Below are 17,931 nucleotides of genomic sequence, written 5' to 3'. Positions count from 1 at the left end.
TCTTACTGTGCCTAACTTGTAAATTAAATTGATTGTAGCTATGGATATATAGGGGAAAACAGTATATATAGGGTATTAAGCATCTACTGGGAATCTCGGTATCCCTGGAGATCAGGAGGACTCTTGTAGACAAAGGCATTAAACATAACATTGTGCTTGCAATTAACAAAATCAGCTGTTATACTTAGAAAGAGGAGGAAGAATGAGAAGAAGAATATGCAACCCACACATTAAAAAAGATCTATAAGGCCCTGGCTGGTTGGCTCAGCGGTAGAGCGTCGGCCTGGCGTGCGGGGGGACCCGGGTTTGATTCCCGGCCAGGGCACATAGGAGAAGCGCCTATTTGCTTCTCCACCCCCTCCCTCCTTCCTCTCTGTCTCTCTCTTCCCCTCCTGCAGCCAAGGCTCCATTGGAGCAAAGATGGCCTGGGCGCTGGGGATGGCTCCTTGGCCTCTGCCCCAGGCGCTAGAGTGGCTCTGGTCGCGGCAGAGTGATGCCCCGGAGGGGCAGAGCATCGCCCCCTGGTGGGCAGAGCGTGGCCCCTGGTGGGCGTGCCGGGTGGATCCTGGTCGGGCGCATGCGGAAGTCTGTCTGACTGTCTCTCCCCGTTTCCAGCTTCAGAAAAATACAAAAAAAAAAAAAAAGATCTATAAGGAGGCATAGGAGATAAATGTTTTTAAAAAATTAGATTTCTTAGAAAAAATGCATAGTTCTACTTAAGCCTTAAAATTTTGGCATAATATCTTCAATTCTCCAGTTTAAATTGAGCTAAAAAACAATCTATGCTTAATTATAAAATTAATCACCATTGTTTGTTCCCTGGAGATATATACAGGATACAAATAGGTGGGGTAAATAATGTTTTATAAATATATTTAAATATTTATATTGTCTTTAGATACACACATGCATGCTTGTTGAAGAGTAGGCTGCCAAGAATTACTTAGGTTTATAAGGTTCAGCTCTAGTAATTGGAAAATAAATCTCTGTGCCCCGGAGCATTACTGATTATTAGCTGACGACCCCGTGATCTGTGTTTCTCAGAATGCCTTATCTGTGCATAGTTTTAAATTGCTGTTCTTCTTTTTCATACTTATTTATTTAGTTTTTTTTCATTACTTGATTTTAGAGAGACAGAGAGAGGAAAGGGGAGAGAGAGAAGCATTCACTTGTTGTTCCACTTAGCTGTGTATTCACTGGTTGTTTCCCATGTGTGCCCTGATTGGGGATCGAACCTACAACCTTAGTGTTTCAGGATGATGTTCCAACTGACTGAGCTAACCGGCCAGGTACTATCCTTCCTTTATCTTAATTTTACAATGATAGCAAAATATAGTCTTTCAGAGTCACAGGACTGTTTTCATACCAAAGGTTAATCTCTTTCTGCTTGGATCCTCAGAGATGTAGGATGAATTTAAAACAGATAAACAAACAGACAAAAAAACAACAACAAGGGCCAAAGAGGCCTTTTGGAGACTAGAGAGGGGGAGAAACTCACTCTCTAACCCTGCAGGGCCAGCAGGGAAGCAGGGACCGCCTCCTGTCTCACTACCTGTGGCTCTGCTGCCACGGCAGGAGCAGTGAGAAGTGGCGGGCACAGGACCCCCGTGGCTCGGACCGGCCTTGTGGGACAGCGGGCAGAGCTGTCAGGCCGTGGCTCATCTCCTCTCTGACTGCAGGTCACACGGCCCGGAAGTCTGCAGGGGCCAGACAGCTCAGCCGACACTGTCCCCTGAGTGCAGCTGCCTCCTTTTTCCACGTTTATAGACCCACAGACTCTCCCCAAGGGCTCAGCACGAACTGCTCTGCTTTTTCGGGGAAAAACCCAGCTCCCTTTCTGCAGCAAAGTAAATAAACTTGCCCTTTCTATTTGGTCTTCCTCCAGAGATCCCTGATCCACTCTACAGAAAATATGCCATTTTCTGTTCAATTCAGCATGTTTACTTTTTTATTGTGATTCATGTCGGAGTTTCTTTTGAATCAAATTATTGCATTTCCCTAGTGAGACGCGCCATACGACGATCCTGTTAGAACAAAATCAAACATAAGATCTGCACTGAGCCCTGCTACGTCTCATCCCCACCACGCTTTCCCTTTTGTTTGGACACACTTCTGTCATCCACTTGAGCAGTAATAAATCCTCCCAGTGTTTAGGCCAATTTTCAGACATTTCTGTCTTGGAAAAGATAAAGACAAATTGGTTGGAACACTGTCAACAGAGAAAAAGTCTCTGTTTCAAAGCTATTTGATAATCTAGACAGATGATTTTCCCAATATACCCGGATTGAGGGAAACCAGAAAGACGGACTGGATGATTTCACAGAGTCACAGTAGCAACTGGAGACTTTCTTGACATGTACCCCAGCTAAGCCTCAGAACTGAAGTATTTCATTGCTTCGACAAGTGTCCAAGCCAAGCACGCCACAGCATTTCTGAAGAGGGACAGACTGATGCCCTTTGCATTCTACTTCCTCAGTAATACATTTTCTCTCTTCCTTTTTCTTTTTTCTTTTTTTTCTTTTTTAAATTCATTTTAGAGAGGAGAGAGAGAGACAGAGAGGGAGAGAGAGAGGAGAGAGAGACAGAGAGAGAAGGTGGGGAGGAGCTGGAAGCATCAACTCCCATATGTGCCTTGACCAGGCAAGCCCAGGGTTTTGAACCGGCGACCTCAGCATTTCCAGGTCGACGCTTTATCCACTGCGCTACCACAGGCCAGGCTCTCCCTTTTTCTTTTTGGGGGTTGATTACTATCTTTTGATCAAGTCTTGTATGCCTTATACAAATAGTGTTTAAAAATTCAGCTGATTGTTCTAAATAGATCTTCATCCAAGTACAGGACTGAGACGCATGCTACCTTCAACTTTCTTTTCTTCCCCTGGCTTCCAGTATGAGGTCCACGCTCTTCAGTAGGACACATGGGCCCTGTCTGATCGGAGCCCTGACTATCCGTGTCCCCCAGACCTCCTAGGATTCAGGTCAGTTTCCCGGTGCACTCTGTCCTCTTTCGTGTCTACCCCGGAATATGCCCTCTTTCACCTTCTCCTGGCCAGTTCCCATTCACCATTCTAGGAAATTGTACCCTGGCTGCCTGAGGTGCCCCCAGGGGTCTTAAAAGCACCACTGCCAATCTCACTTGTGGGGTTTCACCTGCTGCAGTCGCTACATGGCTGGTCCCCTGTGCAGTGAGCTTCCCAGGGCAGAGCATGCGGTACCCCTCTGTGTCCCCAGCACCCAGAGTATCAGATTTCAGCACATGTTGAGAAGTCTCTGGTGAATGAAGGCACCTGATTAAATCAGACTTTCCCTAAATCCTGCCTTGCCCAAAACACCAGCATAACCTTCTTTTAAAAAAGAGTATTTTTTATACCATTCCTTAGGAATTTCTTAACAGATATGAAAACACTATTTTAGCAATTAAAGGTGATAGCATATATTTTAAAATACTTATTTTCTCAGTTCTCAAACTTGAGCCACAGAATCAAGCCCACTTAAATTCCTTTTTAAGGGAGCTTCTGATGATATATGATACATGGTGAGTGAATTACCTAGCCCCATAGCTAAAGCAGAAATATACCAAGCCCTTTCTATGAAGTGACTGGCTCACTGTCTTTTCAGAGTGCTGAATCCAAGAGATGACAGGTGTATCAACCCATAATATGACACAGTGTCCCTCTAAATAACACTCTTGAACTTCTGTTCTTGGATCTTACACAGGGTGGGGCAAAAGGTTTACAGTTGTGAGTTCGTGACACACAGTTTATTCTTATATTATTTATTAATTATTGTATTAGTTAGTATTTTTCTCTTTTACTAGCTAACACTTCCACTGACTGTCAGATACAATTTTACCACTTAGGATGCACGAAGTGAGTTAATCCTCACACAATCATATAAGGTTGATATTATAGTTATTTAGTCGCTATTATAGATATACAGGTGAGGAAACTGAGGTCCAGAGAGGTTAGATAACTTGCTCAAGGTCACATCGCTAGTAGTAAGAAGCAGGCTGAGTTGCAATCAGGCAGCCTCACACCAGAGCCTGTGTCCCACACCACGGTCTCCTGGCATTTGCCCTGAGAGAGTCACATTACGCCAGGCAGCAACACTCTTGGCACTCACGCAGGTTAGAGGGAACGATGCATACTTCACAGCACAATTCAATGAACTACCTTTGGTTAGAGTTCTAAAACCAAATAAACTAGGCCCTGGCTACTGGCTCAGTGGATAGAGCATTGGCCCGGGGTACGGATGTCCCGGGTTCGATCTCCAGTCAGAGCACACATGAGAAGCGACCATCCGCTTATATCCCCCCTCCCCCCACCTCCTTCTTTCTCTCTCTTCCCCTCCTGCAGCCAGTGGCTCAGCTGGTTCAAGTGTTGGCCCCGGGGCACTGAGGAGGAGAGCTCAGTTGGTCCCAGCATTGACTCCAGACAGGGGTTGCCAGGTGGATCCCAGTCGGGGCGCATGTGGGAGTCTGCCTTGCTATCTCCCCTCCACTCATTTAAAAATGAATAAATAAATTAATTTTTAAAAATCCAAATAAAGTTAACAAAGTAACTGTTTTGAGGATACTCACACTAAATATTCCCTGGGGTTAGGAATGTAGGACAGAGTAAACACAGCCTGGGACCTTTCCCTGCTCCTGAAGTTCCCACAGGCTGGGGTGAGCCTCAGGAAAGATCTGGGCCTGTAATTTAGTGACTCATACAGGCAGGAAGGCGGAGGCTTAGCAGGAGGCCCCTCCTCCTTACCACCCCTCCCAGGTCTACCCGCACACCAGCATCACTCCTGGGGGCCCCTTTTCTCTGTCCCACCATCGTCCTCCCACCAACATCGGCACCCTGCCCCCCCACCCTGGGGAGGGGTGTTTAATAATCCAGAAATTGCACAGTGTTCGGATTATTCCCAACGGAGTCCTTCCACTTCATGTTTCTCCCAATAGCACCTTATTCGTTCCTGTTTTCCTCTCTAGTATTGTTGTTGGTTATTCATTTTTTTTTGCTTCCTTTTCTTTTTTTAAAACTGATAATGGTTTTGGTGTTTGAAATATTTATCTTTTTCCCCAGCTTTATGGAGATATAACTGAAATATAACATTATATAAGTTTAAGGTGCATAATGTGATGATTCGAAACATATGTGTTTCTTCTAAGCAGTTCTCTCTGCTCCACTGACTAGCTAAAATGAGAAAAAGTTTTTTGAATTGTAACCAATTAATATAACATTTTATTTCAAAGTACAACGATTCAATGAATCATCACTTATAATATGCTTCAGATGAGTATAAATTTGTTTCCGTTTGCACTTAACAAATCACATTTCTGTAGGATACCTGCATAGGAAATGTTTTTTGCACACTTTGAAATGTATATCATCTATAGTTTGTTACAGGAAGTGCTAAGGTAGTCCATAAAAGACCGGAATCAGGTTATTTTATGAATTGTCATTTGACCCTATAACTAATCTCTTTGACATTAAAAACATTTGAGCAATATCTACATTCAGAATATTGGATAGAACTCAGACATCACCCTGTTCATTAGGCTTATATTTTCTCAATAACGTAATTTTGTTTTTCATAAGATATTAATGCTTTGGGAAGTATTACTCTTAATCCTATTAGTTCCTAAGCTAGCTTTTAAAAGTACATGAGGAAATATGCAGAGGTGGTCAATTTTACTGAATTATAAATCGCTAAAGGTAAATCTAAAATAACTGCTAACTAAGAATTTCAGGGTTGATAAAATGCAGAACTTCATCTGAAAATCTTTTCTGGACTTAAATCAAACCCTTGGGACCTGGCTGAGTGAGTTTCCTTGGCTTTGCAGTCTTCTTTACATGGCTCCCTTGGTGAAATACCTTGGTGAAATACGTCAGCAAAGTGTGTGTATTCGTCTTCACTGGACCCAAGACCCAGTCTTGAAAGAAGACCGCCCATTGTGGTGACGTGGCTGTCCCTGATGCAACGGATCTGGCCACTGAGTTTGGAAATGAAGCTAAACCTAAGACAGTGCAGTGTGAAACCTGGAGGCTATGGAGCTGGTAGGAACCAACTTCAAATACATTCTCATCCCAGACAATATGTTTTCAACTGCGAGCCAGTCAGGCAGATACAGGACCAGAAACACAATTCACACACGCATAAAATCTTATTTTTACTATCAGCATGCTACTCTATCTTCACCAATGACTGTGAATTATTTTAATTGGGTAAACCTATTCCCCGCTCGTACACTCAAGTGGTGTGGGCTCCTCCGAGTCAGACTTCTTCAAATCAATTCCTCCTTTTTAGTTCTTGAATGACTTTCCAAAAAGAATTAGCTAAGGATGGGGGCAGTGAAAGAGAGGAACCCTAGGTTTTATACGGGGTAAGAGAATATCATGGCTCCTGGACACGCCCCTGAAAGCCGTCTGCACTGGAGCCCTGAAGGGGGCGTGCTCTCTGGGCCGCAGGACGAAGCAGCTGCCGCCGCTAGGACACTAGTCAGCCTCTCTAGTTTCTACCACATGACGTTGCTGGTTGCTCCAAAACAGCTTTCAGTGGATATTTTCTTCCTGAGATAACTCCTACAGAAGTATTAGGATTTAACATCATTCTTAATTTCAGGAAAAAGCCAACAAAGTCATCAAGGATGGGGAAAGAGAGCCCAGGTCGGCCTTTGTTTCTGTTGCATATTGATGCAGAATAATAAGTAAATGGTACTCCTTTTTCTCTTTAACATATGTTGGTTTGCTAGCAATGGCTCTCACCGCCAGCTGGAAGCGGAACCATGCTGAAATACCGGGTCTTTTCCTGCCCGGGCTCAGGGGGCCCCAGGGGCTGGCGGAGTGAGTTGGGAGGGAGCACCGTCCCAGGCGGGAAGGCCGAGGGGCCCTGGTGGGAAGGCCGAGGGGCCCTGGCGCCAAGCTCGCGCTCGCTCACCTCGTACTCCTCCTTGAAGCCGTAGCCCTCGGCGCACTTCATCTGCGTGATGTGCTGAAGCAGGTCTGCTACCCGGATGGCAGGGTGGAGCTGCCCGGTCTGGTAGGGCACGTCGGCTGGCTCGCGCTTCTTGTACGTGTGGGACTGCACCAGGCTGCTGGTGTCGCTGGCCATCGTGTGGGTTTCGTCTAGGAAAAGAAGGCGTAGAGAACGTGGGGGTAAAATGCAGGCCACATCAGAGTCACCGAGAACGCTAAGAAGTGGCTGCCGACATCCCCTCAACCTACAGCTGCAAGAATCCCCACGATGGCTTTTAGCAGAAAAGAAACGTTAAATGTTTAGAAGTTTAAATGGGATTGGCAATACTGATAGGAATGATTGTTTTTTCACAAAGCAGTCCAAACGATATATGGCTTTCACAAAACGGGTTGATAAGAACCCTTTAGCCTTTGGGTGCTCAAGTTCACAGAAGTTTCAGTTGGAAACTTCATCAAGGCCTGGTATCAAACCAGTCTTGTATTTTTTTTTTTTTTCTTCCCCGAAGATCAGCTAACTAGTTTGTACGATGAAGTAAATAAACTCTGCACAAATGTTCTGTGAGCAAAATAAAAGTGCACAGAATGGTTTGGCTTATAGAGCTAGCAATGAGAACAAAGACGTGACACATGAGATCTGAGACGAGTGGAAAAAGAAAAGGAGGCTCGGTGTGATGAGCCACTCCGCATGCTCCCGCATCGGAAAGCTGGACAAGATACTGTGGACCGACGCATCGCACAGGGAATGCTCTACGGGAGCTAACATGCAGGCCGACACACAGTGGAGCCAGCTGGCTCTGGCAGGGTCTACAGGTGAGACACACACTCCCATTCCCTCCACACCTTTTCCATGGGGCGAAGGGGGGGGGAACTTACCATTTATTGGCACTTTTAAGAAGATACATATCAGGAGAAAAAGAGGAGAAAAAGGAAACAGGGCATAAGCAATAATACTGTGTGAATAATGACAGGTAGTTTTTATTTTGTGCTTTAATTTTACAGTTAAGTTTTCTATACAGAAGTGGTCAAGAGGGCAAAGCCTCAATTCTCCCATCAGGGTAGGATGGAGGTGTGTAGGTACTCTATAACAAAAAAGGAGGTTAAAATAGTATCATCGTTTCTTTTTCTACCCCAAGAACCAAGTCATGACTAAATAAATCTTATTTCTATTAGACGCACCTTCTTATTTGAATTTCCTGAACAAGGCAACCAAATTGCACTACAAAATTAATGTTAAAATTTGGTCAGATAAGCCAAAGAGGCTGTGTTTTAATGGAAGGCTACTAGTAAATTAATGAACTGCAGAAATTGTAGCTATTAAAAATGTCTTACGTAGGAAAGTGCTATTATTAGGTTAAGAGTTCCACATTCTGTGAGTTAACTCGTTATAATGCTAAATCCCTGTACTTGTTTTATGATTGAGGGTGTGTCTCATCAAAATACAACGCAAGTCACTTAAAATGGGGATATGAAATCAAAATGGAATTAAAACATATAAGGAAGGATTTGTTTGATTAACAAAAAGAACAGCTACCGGATTGTTTATCAACAGAGAATTCAGTTATGGGGTTTGCTTTTAAACTGAGAAGTTCAGGTCCAAGGGAAATTTAGTTCAAGGGCACTGCGCTAGCTGGGCCTGATTCTGAAGCCTCACATCTGTCTGCATCGCAAAGCACCGGGGACGCATGGCATGAAAGGTGGTACACAGGTGTGTAGCTATGTCGCTGTTGCTGAAATGGCACCTGGGTCACTACAAGGTGGCTAAAGACACAAAGACAAAATAAAAAGGGTGGCAAGTTGATTTTATGATGTTTTTGTTTTTTTTTCATTTGGAATTGCTTTGAAATTTAGAAATTCCTATGTTCCCATTTTACTAGAACAGTTACAAATAAACCGGGAAAGTGTCGCATCATTGCTTGCTGGCCGCTGCCAAGCTCAGAATGTGGGATACAGGATCGCCACTGAAGCATGGACTCCCTGGAGCCTTTAGCTGCTCCAGTAGGAAGTTCTGTTCTTTATACTAAAATAAATGGAACATTAATTAGTTTCCCCCCTGTGCCTCTCTCGTTCCCTCAGTTTTGCACCTTTTAAGATGAACATAATTAAATGCCCTCCATTGTGGACTGACCTCCTAAACTTTCCCTAAATGGAGTCATCTGGGCCTTTTCTGTGGATACCCTGGAAATGGAGCAGTGCTCTGATCCAGGGCGAGGTATTCTCCGAAGTTTTAACCACGTGGAAGCTGCAACCACTGTCACCATTGTGTGTATCCCACTGCAGGTGCAACATCTTGGCCTCATTACTACTGTGGATGTATCTTAAAGCACTTAAACACTACTGAGACCTTCTAAGAAAAGAGTGCTGTGATCCAGTACTTAGATATCAAAGAAATAGAAAGTTTTTCATGTTATATCTGTTATGAAGTTGGGTCACCTATACTAGTAGAAATTCCTGATTCCATCCAAATTAGTGATGACTCAGTTTCCTGTAACTTCTTTAAAAAAATTATCACTTACAAAACATACGATGTCATAATTTCCTTATTAAAATTACCCACTGACATGTTTTTAAATTAAAAATTATGTGGAAAAATTAAGAGGAAATCAGAAATAAAACTTCTAATAGTTTTGATGGTTTCCTAAGAACTGAGAATGAATTCTACCTATACTCTTTAAAAAATTATCTTGAATTTTCAACAAGCAAGCTAAAAAAAAATCTTGAATGGAAATAAATGATGCTTTTTCAAGGTTGCGGAGGATCTATTTATCTATCTATCTGCCTGTCTATCTATTTTGCAGAACAATAATGTAAAGGTATACTGAAGCTCTACACATTTGGGCTAGGCACCTTGGCCTGTGAGAATAAAAGGTGGAGGACTAGAGGGTTTAATTATGCCAAGTTCTGGGTCACAACACACATTTCTTCTTGTCTTAAATTATAACAGCACTATTCTCAAAAAGTGTCAGAGTAGATATGCAACTTATCCTCTTTCCAGTTTCAAGGGATATAACCTCAGTAATCCTTAGTATGCAATGCATACATACACATTTGCAACAAGTAATGTGGAAGAAATAGTTCCCAAGCACCACCATTTGTTATGTTGGTACACACATAAGCTAGATATGATAACAGTATTTGTCTATCTGGCTGACTTATTTTTCAAAATGCGCATCATTGTTGCTCCTTAAATTGTCTGTTCATATGATTCTCTCTGGGTAAAGAAGCCTAACTAACTTTAAAAGATGTCATTAGTGTTCATAATAACAAAGCAGAGACTTTAAAAAATGCTATTTGTTTAATAAGCTTATCTAAATTCTGCTGTGAAACCTGAACACTTTCCTGCCTCTGACAATGTGCCCCTCAGCCTTCCCATCACAGCTGTCCCAAGGTCAGCACACCCAGAGAGGAGCCGGCATGAATACCACAGCAACAAAGCAACTGCAAATCTCCGCCTAGCAAAAGATTCTGCAAATGTCATCTGCATGTAGATGGCATTGTTCAGAAGTCTAAGATTAGCCTGTGCCAGTCACATATGAAAATAATAAAAATGCAGCTTCCCCCCCATTATAGTTGGTATTAAAAGGTGAGAGCTTTAGTGGGTTTTGTTTGTTAACCACCATAATGTTGCAAATTCAAATTCTAATTTATGTCCATTCTTAAAACTTCTAGGTTCACTGTTTTCCTCAGGCAATGATTTGCTTAAGCCCAGAAAACACCATAAGAAAAAAAAAATCACCCTCTTTACAGAAGTTCTTATAACTTGGGAGGAAAGAGAAGCACAGGGGGAAAAATTATGCTGCAAAGCTATCAACCCTTGTAAAGAGAGTTAGGAGGCAGAAACACACAGCTGAGGGTGGGGCTCTGACCACAAGAATTACATACTTCCCAGTCGTTTGTGCCGGCTCCCTGCCGGTAGGTTAGCGGAAGAAAGAGCACAGAGCCGTGCTGAACTCGGGCTAGCGTGGGGCTCAGATGCAGCGGCAGCTCATGCTTGTTTGGCAAGGCCATTCCTCCTCACTCTGCTGACCCTGGACAAAGCGATGCTTCTCTCCCTAACTCCCCACTTGGGATATTCCATACTTTCCATGCATTCTGCCCCATATTTTATTTCTAACTTCTTATTTTATTTCTAGTGACCTCTGACACACGATAAACCATGTGATTATACAGTGCCATCTTGTCATTTTGCTGTTGGGAACATCAGCTCCTGGGAAATTTCAGTGTGATAACAGACACTCTGGAATGCTGGGGTGTCCTGAGTGTGTCCGAGGACGGGTAAGAGCCAAAACTCTATTATGATCATTTTCTGCATTACATTTGGCATAATTAGAAAACGGCTATTTTTGAAATTGAAGTTTTTAGTGCTTAGCAATAAGTGAAAATAATTATTTTCACCTTTACTACTGTCACATTGCACTGAATTTAGCCCTTGGAAGTATACAGATGAGTGCTTACATACTGCATTTTTTTTTTTCCTGGGATCAGACCTGACTTTAAACTTATAACACAGAAAGGAAAAATACTGGAGCTGGGATTGTTCATTTGAACCTTTATCATTCCCAACATGCATGAGGCAAACCCTTCTTACTGCTGGAGACTGTTTGGAGAGAGTGTTTTTATTATCTACGCCACCCCCACCCCACCCCAGGCCACCCACTCCCCCTGAGTCCTGCTTGCAATGACTGCATCACACGGAATGAAAACTCCAGTCTCTTACAGAGTAGAGTGGCCACTGCCTCTCGAAATTACTCCTGCAATAAACTATGATAAAGGGAAATGTTCTCACCTAAAATTGCAGTTGGCACAAATGGGTCTGTCATACATCATAAGCAGGTCAATGCAGAGAAAGTAAAAAGAGAAAGAACAGTAAATGATTGATGAAAGGCCCCCCCAGTATTCCCATAGACAGCCATAGAAAGCATTGGGTTATCAGACATCAAACATATCAAGCTCCTGAAGCATCATGGACAGCAAAGTGAGCACTGATTAAGTCTGACTGATAAGGTTTATGGAAAGATGAAACAATGGAAAAATCTGTTACCTGGGTAATAGGAATTAGGCACCGATGTACTGAGTGTATTTGTTTTCATCGTAAAGGACGATGGTGAAGACGCAGCTGTAAAGAAGAGAAAGGCCGGTCAGCAATTGTAGAAGCAATAATACCTCAAAACTGGGCTTTCTGAGGTCACTTCCAGGGACCTGTGCTGGTGCAGATTTGACCAAAGAAACATGAGAGGTTTACTGAAGTCTCCAAGGTAGATATTACCATCCCAGCTCTCTCCGGGGAAGTACTTGTCCTTAGAGGACAAGCACACTTTCACCAGATAAAAGATTTTCTCAGCCCTGGCCGAATGGCTCAGTGGTAGAGCACTGGCTCAGGGTGTGGATGTCCCAGGTGCAATTCAGTCAGGGCACACGGAAGAGTCCATCTGCTTCTGCACGCCTCCCCCTCTTGCTTCTGTCTTTCTCTCCTATCCTCCTGCAGCCATGGCTCAGTTGAAACAAGTTGTCCTCTGGCGCCGAGGATGGCTCCATGGCCTCTGCCTCAGGAACTAAACAAGAGCCAGTTGCTGAGCAACAGAGCAACACCCCAAATGGACAGAGCATCGTCCCCTAGTGGGCTTGCCAGGTGGATCCCAGTCAGGGCGCATGCGGGAGTCTGTCTCTGCCTCGTCTACTCTCAGTGAATTAAAAAAAAAAGATTTTCTCACTCTCAAATGAAGAACCCCTCCCCCAATAACCACAGCTACCATTTTAAATCGGGAAATTCACTGGACTTCTAATTTGACTCCTAGCCTTTGCTTATAAATTCTAACACCACGTGAACTGATGTTTCACAACTGAGGACGAGAATGTGTCTACAGATGGTTTTTACAGTTGGTAAAACACCCTCCTTCCTCATATTTTGGATATTTGGATAACTTTCTACAATGCTATGACCTGGTTTATGAAAAATTAAGGTGACATTTCATGTGTGCTACATTTAAGGTAAAATATAACTGCACATTGTTCTATTAGTCTTTTTAATCTTTATAAAATGCTTATTTTTTATTTGAAATATTCCTCTGAAACACACAATTTTGACTGTTCCACCTTGTTTTCCTCCCTGTTATTAAGAGGAAAGTCAATCCCATCCAATTTATCTGACTCCACTGAAAGTGGAAATTTCCCATTTTTAAAGCAGTTTGTTAAATCTCTTCACCGTCTTAACTGATTAGTGCTTTAAAAACAGTTTAATTTCATTAAAGTGTATGGATAAATAATTTAAATGTGCTCAAGTGGGTTAAAGTGTACGTCTAAATTTTAAGGTACATGATTTATTGGGTGTTGAGTTTTTGACCCAGTTACATCATTGTATTTTGGGAGCCATTGCCAAATCCTGGTGGATATTAAATATTATCTTCGTTCCGATGACACATTAATATATTTTGCTTTCCTGGAGAAGCTCCTTTAGGACAGTGTTTTACGTCTGTTTGTGTATTTCAAGTGTAGAATTAGTGAATAACAGAGCAAGAACCAGAACTCAGGCTGCCTATTATTTATAAGGTATTTTTCTAAAATAAAAAAGTATCACAATTATAATGCATGTTTATCATAAGCTGTCAGGAAAAAAAAAAGAGAGAGCAATTGATAAAAATAAGAACAAAAGTCCTGAGAACCTATAAATATGCTAGAGTCAGCAAGAGAAATGCCTATTACCAGCAGACATTTTTATGTGGTTGGTAAAAATGTGCAAAGCAGATACAAAACAACTAGATTTGGTTTCACTATTTAAAAATGCTATTTTAAATATTTCTGGGTTTTAGTATAAAAATTAAATCTACTCCCACTATACATGTCCATTTCCCCCCTTTTACCTACAACTCCCTTTTACTTTGGTGGATAGGTTATATGTGCTTGTGCTTATTTTTAAATCCTTCAGTCTCATTATTTGCCATCTTCTTTCTAAAAGCTACTCACTTCCCAACTGCTAGCACTTTCTCCTAACCCTAAAAGATCTCAAATGCTCTCAGATTTGTAAAAGGCTTGGGGCTGGAAGCTCAGTGGTCTAATAAACACCTTTCCTCCCTCAATTGCTATTTTCTTGTTTTAAAGGCATTAGGAGAACATTATAATGGGGTCACTCCTGATGGATAGAATTTGAACCTACTCATTGTTCAAAGAGTGGGAAGAGGCTCTGGCCAGTTAGCCCAGTTGGGGTGAGTTTCAGGCTGAAACACCAAGTTGGATTCGATTCCCAGTCAGGGCACACATGGGAAGCAACCAGTGAATACACAACCAAGTGAAACAACAAACGAATGCTTCTCTCTCTCTGTCTCTCTCGTTACTCTCTCTCTAAAATAAAAAAAGAATGAGAAGACAATGGAATGCACACTGCCTTGTTTCCTCTATCGGCTGCACTGATGGGAGGCAACGACGAATGCCCAATAGCAGGTGACCTGGCTTAGAAGCTGCTGGCTTCTGCCATGGTCACCTTTGTACGAACAGTTTGGGACTTCTACATCTACATTCACTTTTTAAAAAGTAACTGTCAGGGGCCCTGGCTGGTTGAGCATCGGCCTGGCGTGCAGGGGACCCGGTTCGATTCCCGGCCAGGGCACATAGGAGAAGCGCCCATCTGCTTCTCCACCCCTCCCCCTCTCCTTCCTCTCTGTCTCTCTCTTCCCCTCCCGCAGCCAAGCATTGGAGCAAAGATGGCCCGGGCGCTGGGGATGGCTCCTTGGCCTCTGCCCCAGGCGCTAGAGTGGCTCTGGTCTCGGCAGAGCGATGCCCCGGAGGGGCAGAGCATCACCCCCTGGTGGGCAGAGCATCGCCCCCTGGTGGGCATGCCGGGTGGATCCCGGTCGGGCGCATGCGGGAGTCTGTCTGACTGTCTCTCCCCGTTTCCAGCTTCAGAAAAATACAAAAAAAAAAAAAAGGTAAAAAGTAACTGTCAGGTTAAATTTCCTGTTCAGAGGCAAATATCCTCTGTTGTTCAAATTTCAAAAGCCTAGAAACTACTAATGTAGGTCTCTGCTCTTTGGGCAGGTAATTCCAAGTAAATTTATTTGTGAGAAATTTTACCATGAAATAGAGAATCTGGAACATTAATGGGTTCTCCTGGAAAGTGAGAGCATATACCTATGTGGTCCCTTACATACTACCATTCAAGAAATAACGGCAAATAAAAAAATTCTCACCTTGTCGTTGTTGGGGAGAACATCTCTCATCCCAGCCCACACCAAATGCATCACAAAATGAAAACTATAAGCTGTCGTGTGGTGTACTAAGGCATCATAGATTCTGTCACCCACATTGAAAATGACAGGAAAGGGCTAAGAACAATGACCAATGGTGAGGAGTGCTGGGCTGCCCACTGGGGCTGAAGCTGTGTCTGCTGAACCCCCGCTCCACTAGCTGTGCATGTAGAATAAACAAATGTAGCACTTCTGAGCAGGGACAGATGGACAACCACAGCCACCACAAACAAAGAAGTAGGCGACTGAACTCTACAGAGCGTTGCTGACTGCAGGAGAAAGGCGAGGCATGGGCGCAGGCATGAGCGGTGACTGCACGGTGACAGGGGAGAGGAGAAGTGTGTAGGGGAGAGCTGTAGACTCACAACAGGCCGCGTGGGTGGTCAGGACACAGGCACACACCGTCCAACCCGGATCTGCCCTCTCCCCACAGAGACCAGATTCCTGTGCTTCTCAGTCACGAGGTCCCCAGTCTTCACATTAGTAACGGTGACAGCACACTTTTATTCCATCCGCGATGCTGTCCTACATCCTGATGACGCAGCCAGGATGAGTGGCAGTCTGTGGCGTGGGTCTCACATGGTAAAAAAAATGCTGACCCAAGGCCCTGGCCGGTTAGCTCAGCGGTAGAGCGTCGGCCTAGCGTGAGAAGGACCTGGGTTCGATTCCCGGCCAGGGCACACAGGAGAAGCGCCAATTTGCTTCTCCACCCCTCCGCCGCACCTTCCTCTCTGTCTCTCTCTTCCCCTCCCGCAGCCAAGGCTCCATTGGAGCAAAGATGGCCCGGGCGCTGGGGATGGCTCCTTGGCCTCTGCCCCAGGTGCTAGAGTGGCTCTGGTCGCAACATGGCGACACCCAGGATGGGCAAAGCATCGCCCCCTGGTGGGAAGAGCGTGGCCCCATGGTGGGCGTGCCGGGTGGATCCCGGTCGGGCGCATGCGGGAGTCTGTCTGACTGTCTCTCCCTATTTCCAGCTTCAGAAAAATGCAAAAAAAAAAAAAAAAAATGCTGACCCTGAACCCAGTAGGGCCATGAACCACAGGAGCACATCATGGATTTACTTCTGTCTCTGAGAAGATCACCGGGGACACAACAACTGCTCTTGTTGTATTTTATATAAGCAATGTAATTACTAGCTTCCTAAAATAATGCTTTGTCCCTGGATCACAGGTGGCAGTGTGGGAAGGTATCAGGTGAGCGTGGTTTACCCACCTAGTGTGAAATGTACCCACCTGGTGAAGTGGAAATACAGTTTAACTTATTAATTGCCACTGATAGCCCTATAATAAAGGCAGAACCTGTCAGCTAAACAAATAAACAATTAACTTGTTATTTCCATTTAATGAACTGTTTTTTTAAAACAGGCTCCCCTTATGCAATTCCACACCTGGTTAGCTTACAAATAGGGTGTAAACAACAAAAAGAATGATGAAAAGCAGGTGCCTTCTTCTTGGAAAGGGGAGAAGCCTTTGTGTGAAGACTAAGTCTTGACAGAACTGTGACTGTGGCTTCCTGATCCCTCTGATCTGGCCCTATTACCTTGACCATATCATCTCACCCGAGCAACCCACAGCATGTAGAGAAGTCTCCGGGACTACTTAAAGGGACTTGAAGAAACCGGTAAGACTTAAGAATTCTTTAGGGAGTTTTTTGTTTTCTTAATCCCCCAGTACTATCTGGAATGATGAAAAACAAGAGAGATTATGTAGATGCCAAGAAACACGTGCACTTACATCTCCCATTCAGATTGTGCGTGTCCATGAATGAGAACGCCTCGTCGCAGTTCGTGCCTTGCTCGGCATAGCTCTTGTCCATGGAGTTCACCATCACAGTCATCTCCTGCCGGGTGCTGCTCATGGTCTCCTTCCGCTTCTTGGCGAGTTTCCTTAGGACAAAGAGTTCATTATGTAGGTGTGCGTCTGAATAGAAAACGAGGCACTGACATGTGTACTGGCAATGAGGAGTAACTTCTGTTAAATTAATCGGATTCCTGACATTGATTTATTGTACTATTTAGATAGCAGGTTCTCTGTTAGCTGCAGAGAGACAGATGAAAACTATCCACTGCTTATCCTCAAATAAATCCAATGGTATCAGGAACGTATGACCTAGAACATTAGTTTCTGTTTTTGCTTCTATAAGCTAAATTAGAACGGACACTGACTGTTTTAATGTAGTACAACAGAATCATTTTCTATTTTCTGATAGGCTTCTAGTTACTCACCTTTTACTGTTATTTTCTACATTTCCATATTCAGTAGCAAAAAAGTAGATCTCTCTAGTAAATACTCCCCAAGCAAAACTTAATAACCTAAGGATGAATCTCAGAGGCATGTGGAAGAACTACAGAGCAGAGCGGCGAGGAGCGCATCAGGGGACCGGGCTGGGACACAGAGCCCGCACTGTGGTGGATCTACAGAGCAGAGCGGGCTGGGACACAGAACCCTGTGGTGGATCTACAGGGCAGAGCGGGCTGGGACACAGAACCCGCACTGTGGTGGATCTACAGAGCGGAGCGGGCTGGGACACAGAGCCCGCACTGTGGTGGATCTACAGAGCAGAGCGGGCTGAGACACAGAGCCCGCACTGTGGTGGATCTACAGAGCGGAGCGGGCTGGGACACAGAGCCCGCACTGTGGTGGATCTACAGAGCAGAGCGGGCTGGGACACAGAGCCCGCACTGTGGTGGATCTACAGAGCAGAGCAGGCTGGGACACAGAGCCCGCACTGTGGTGGAT

At 44.1% G+C, this 17,931-nt stretch overlaps 1 protein-coding gene across 4 annotated transcripts in view; it reads right to left on the bottom strand.

Moving 5' to 3' along the window:
• The window catches only part of PTPRM (protein tyrosine phosphatase receptor type M), an 893,280-nt gene that overhangs the window by 160,747 nt on the left and 714,602 nt on the right, over nt 1-17,931 (bottom strand). For 3 of the 4 annotated variants that reach the window (XM_066353181.1, XM_066353180.1, XM_066353182.1), the window contains 3 exons: nt 16,927-17,078; nt 11,998-12,072; nt 6,922-7,109 (listed from right to left, as the gene is read on the bottom strand). In XM_066353181.1, coding sequence (XP_066209278.1) covers nt 6,922-7,109; nt 11,998-12,072; nt 16,927-17,078 — 415 coding nt within the window. Of the gene's footprint in view, nt 1-6,921; nt 7,110-7,832; nt 7,845-11,742; nt 11,770-11,997; nt 12,073-16,926; nt 17,079-17,931 lie in introns of all 4 variants that reach the window. The other variant, XM_066353183.1, reaches the window with a different exon arrangement.

Source organism: Saccopteryx leptura, chromosome 11 (assembly GCF_036850995.1).
Source record: "Saccopteryx leptura isolate mSacLep1 chromosome 11, mSacLep1_pri_phased_curated, whole genome shotgun sequence".
Taxonomy (NCBI): Eukaryota; Metazoa; Chordata; class Mammalia; order Chiroptera; family Emballonuridae; genus Saccopteryx; species Saccopteryx leptura.
This window is presented reverse-complemented; position numbering and strand designations above follow the sequence as displayed.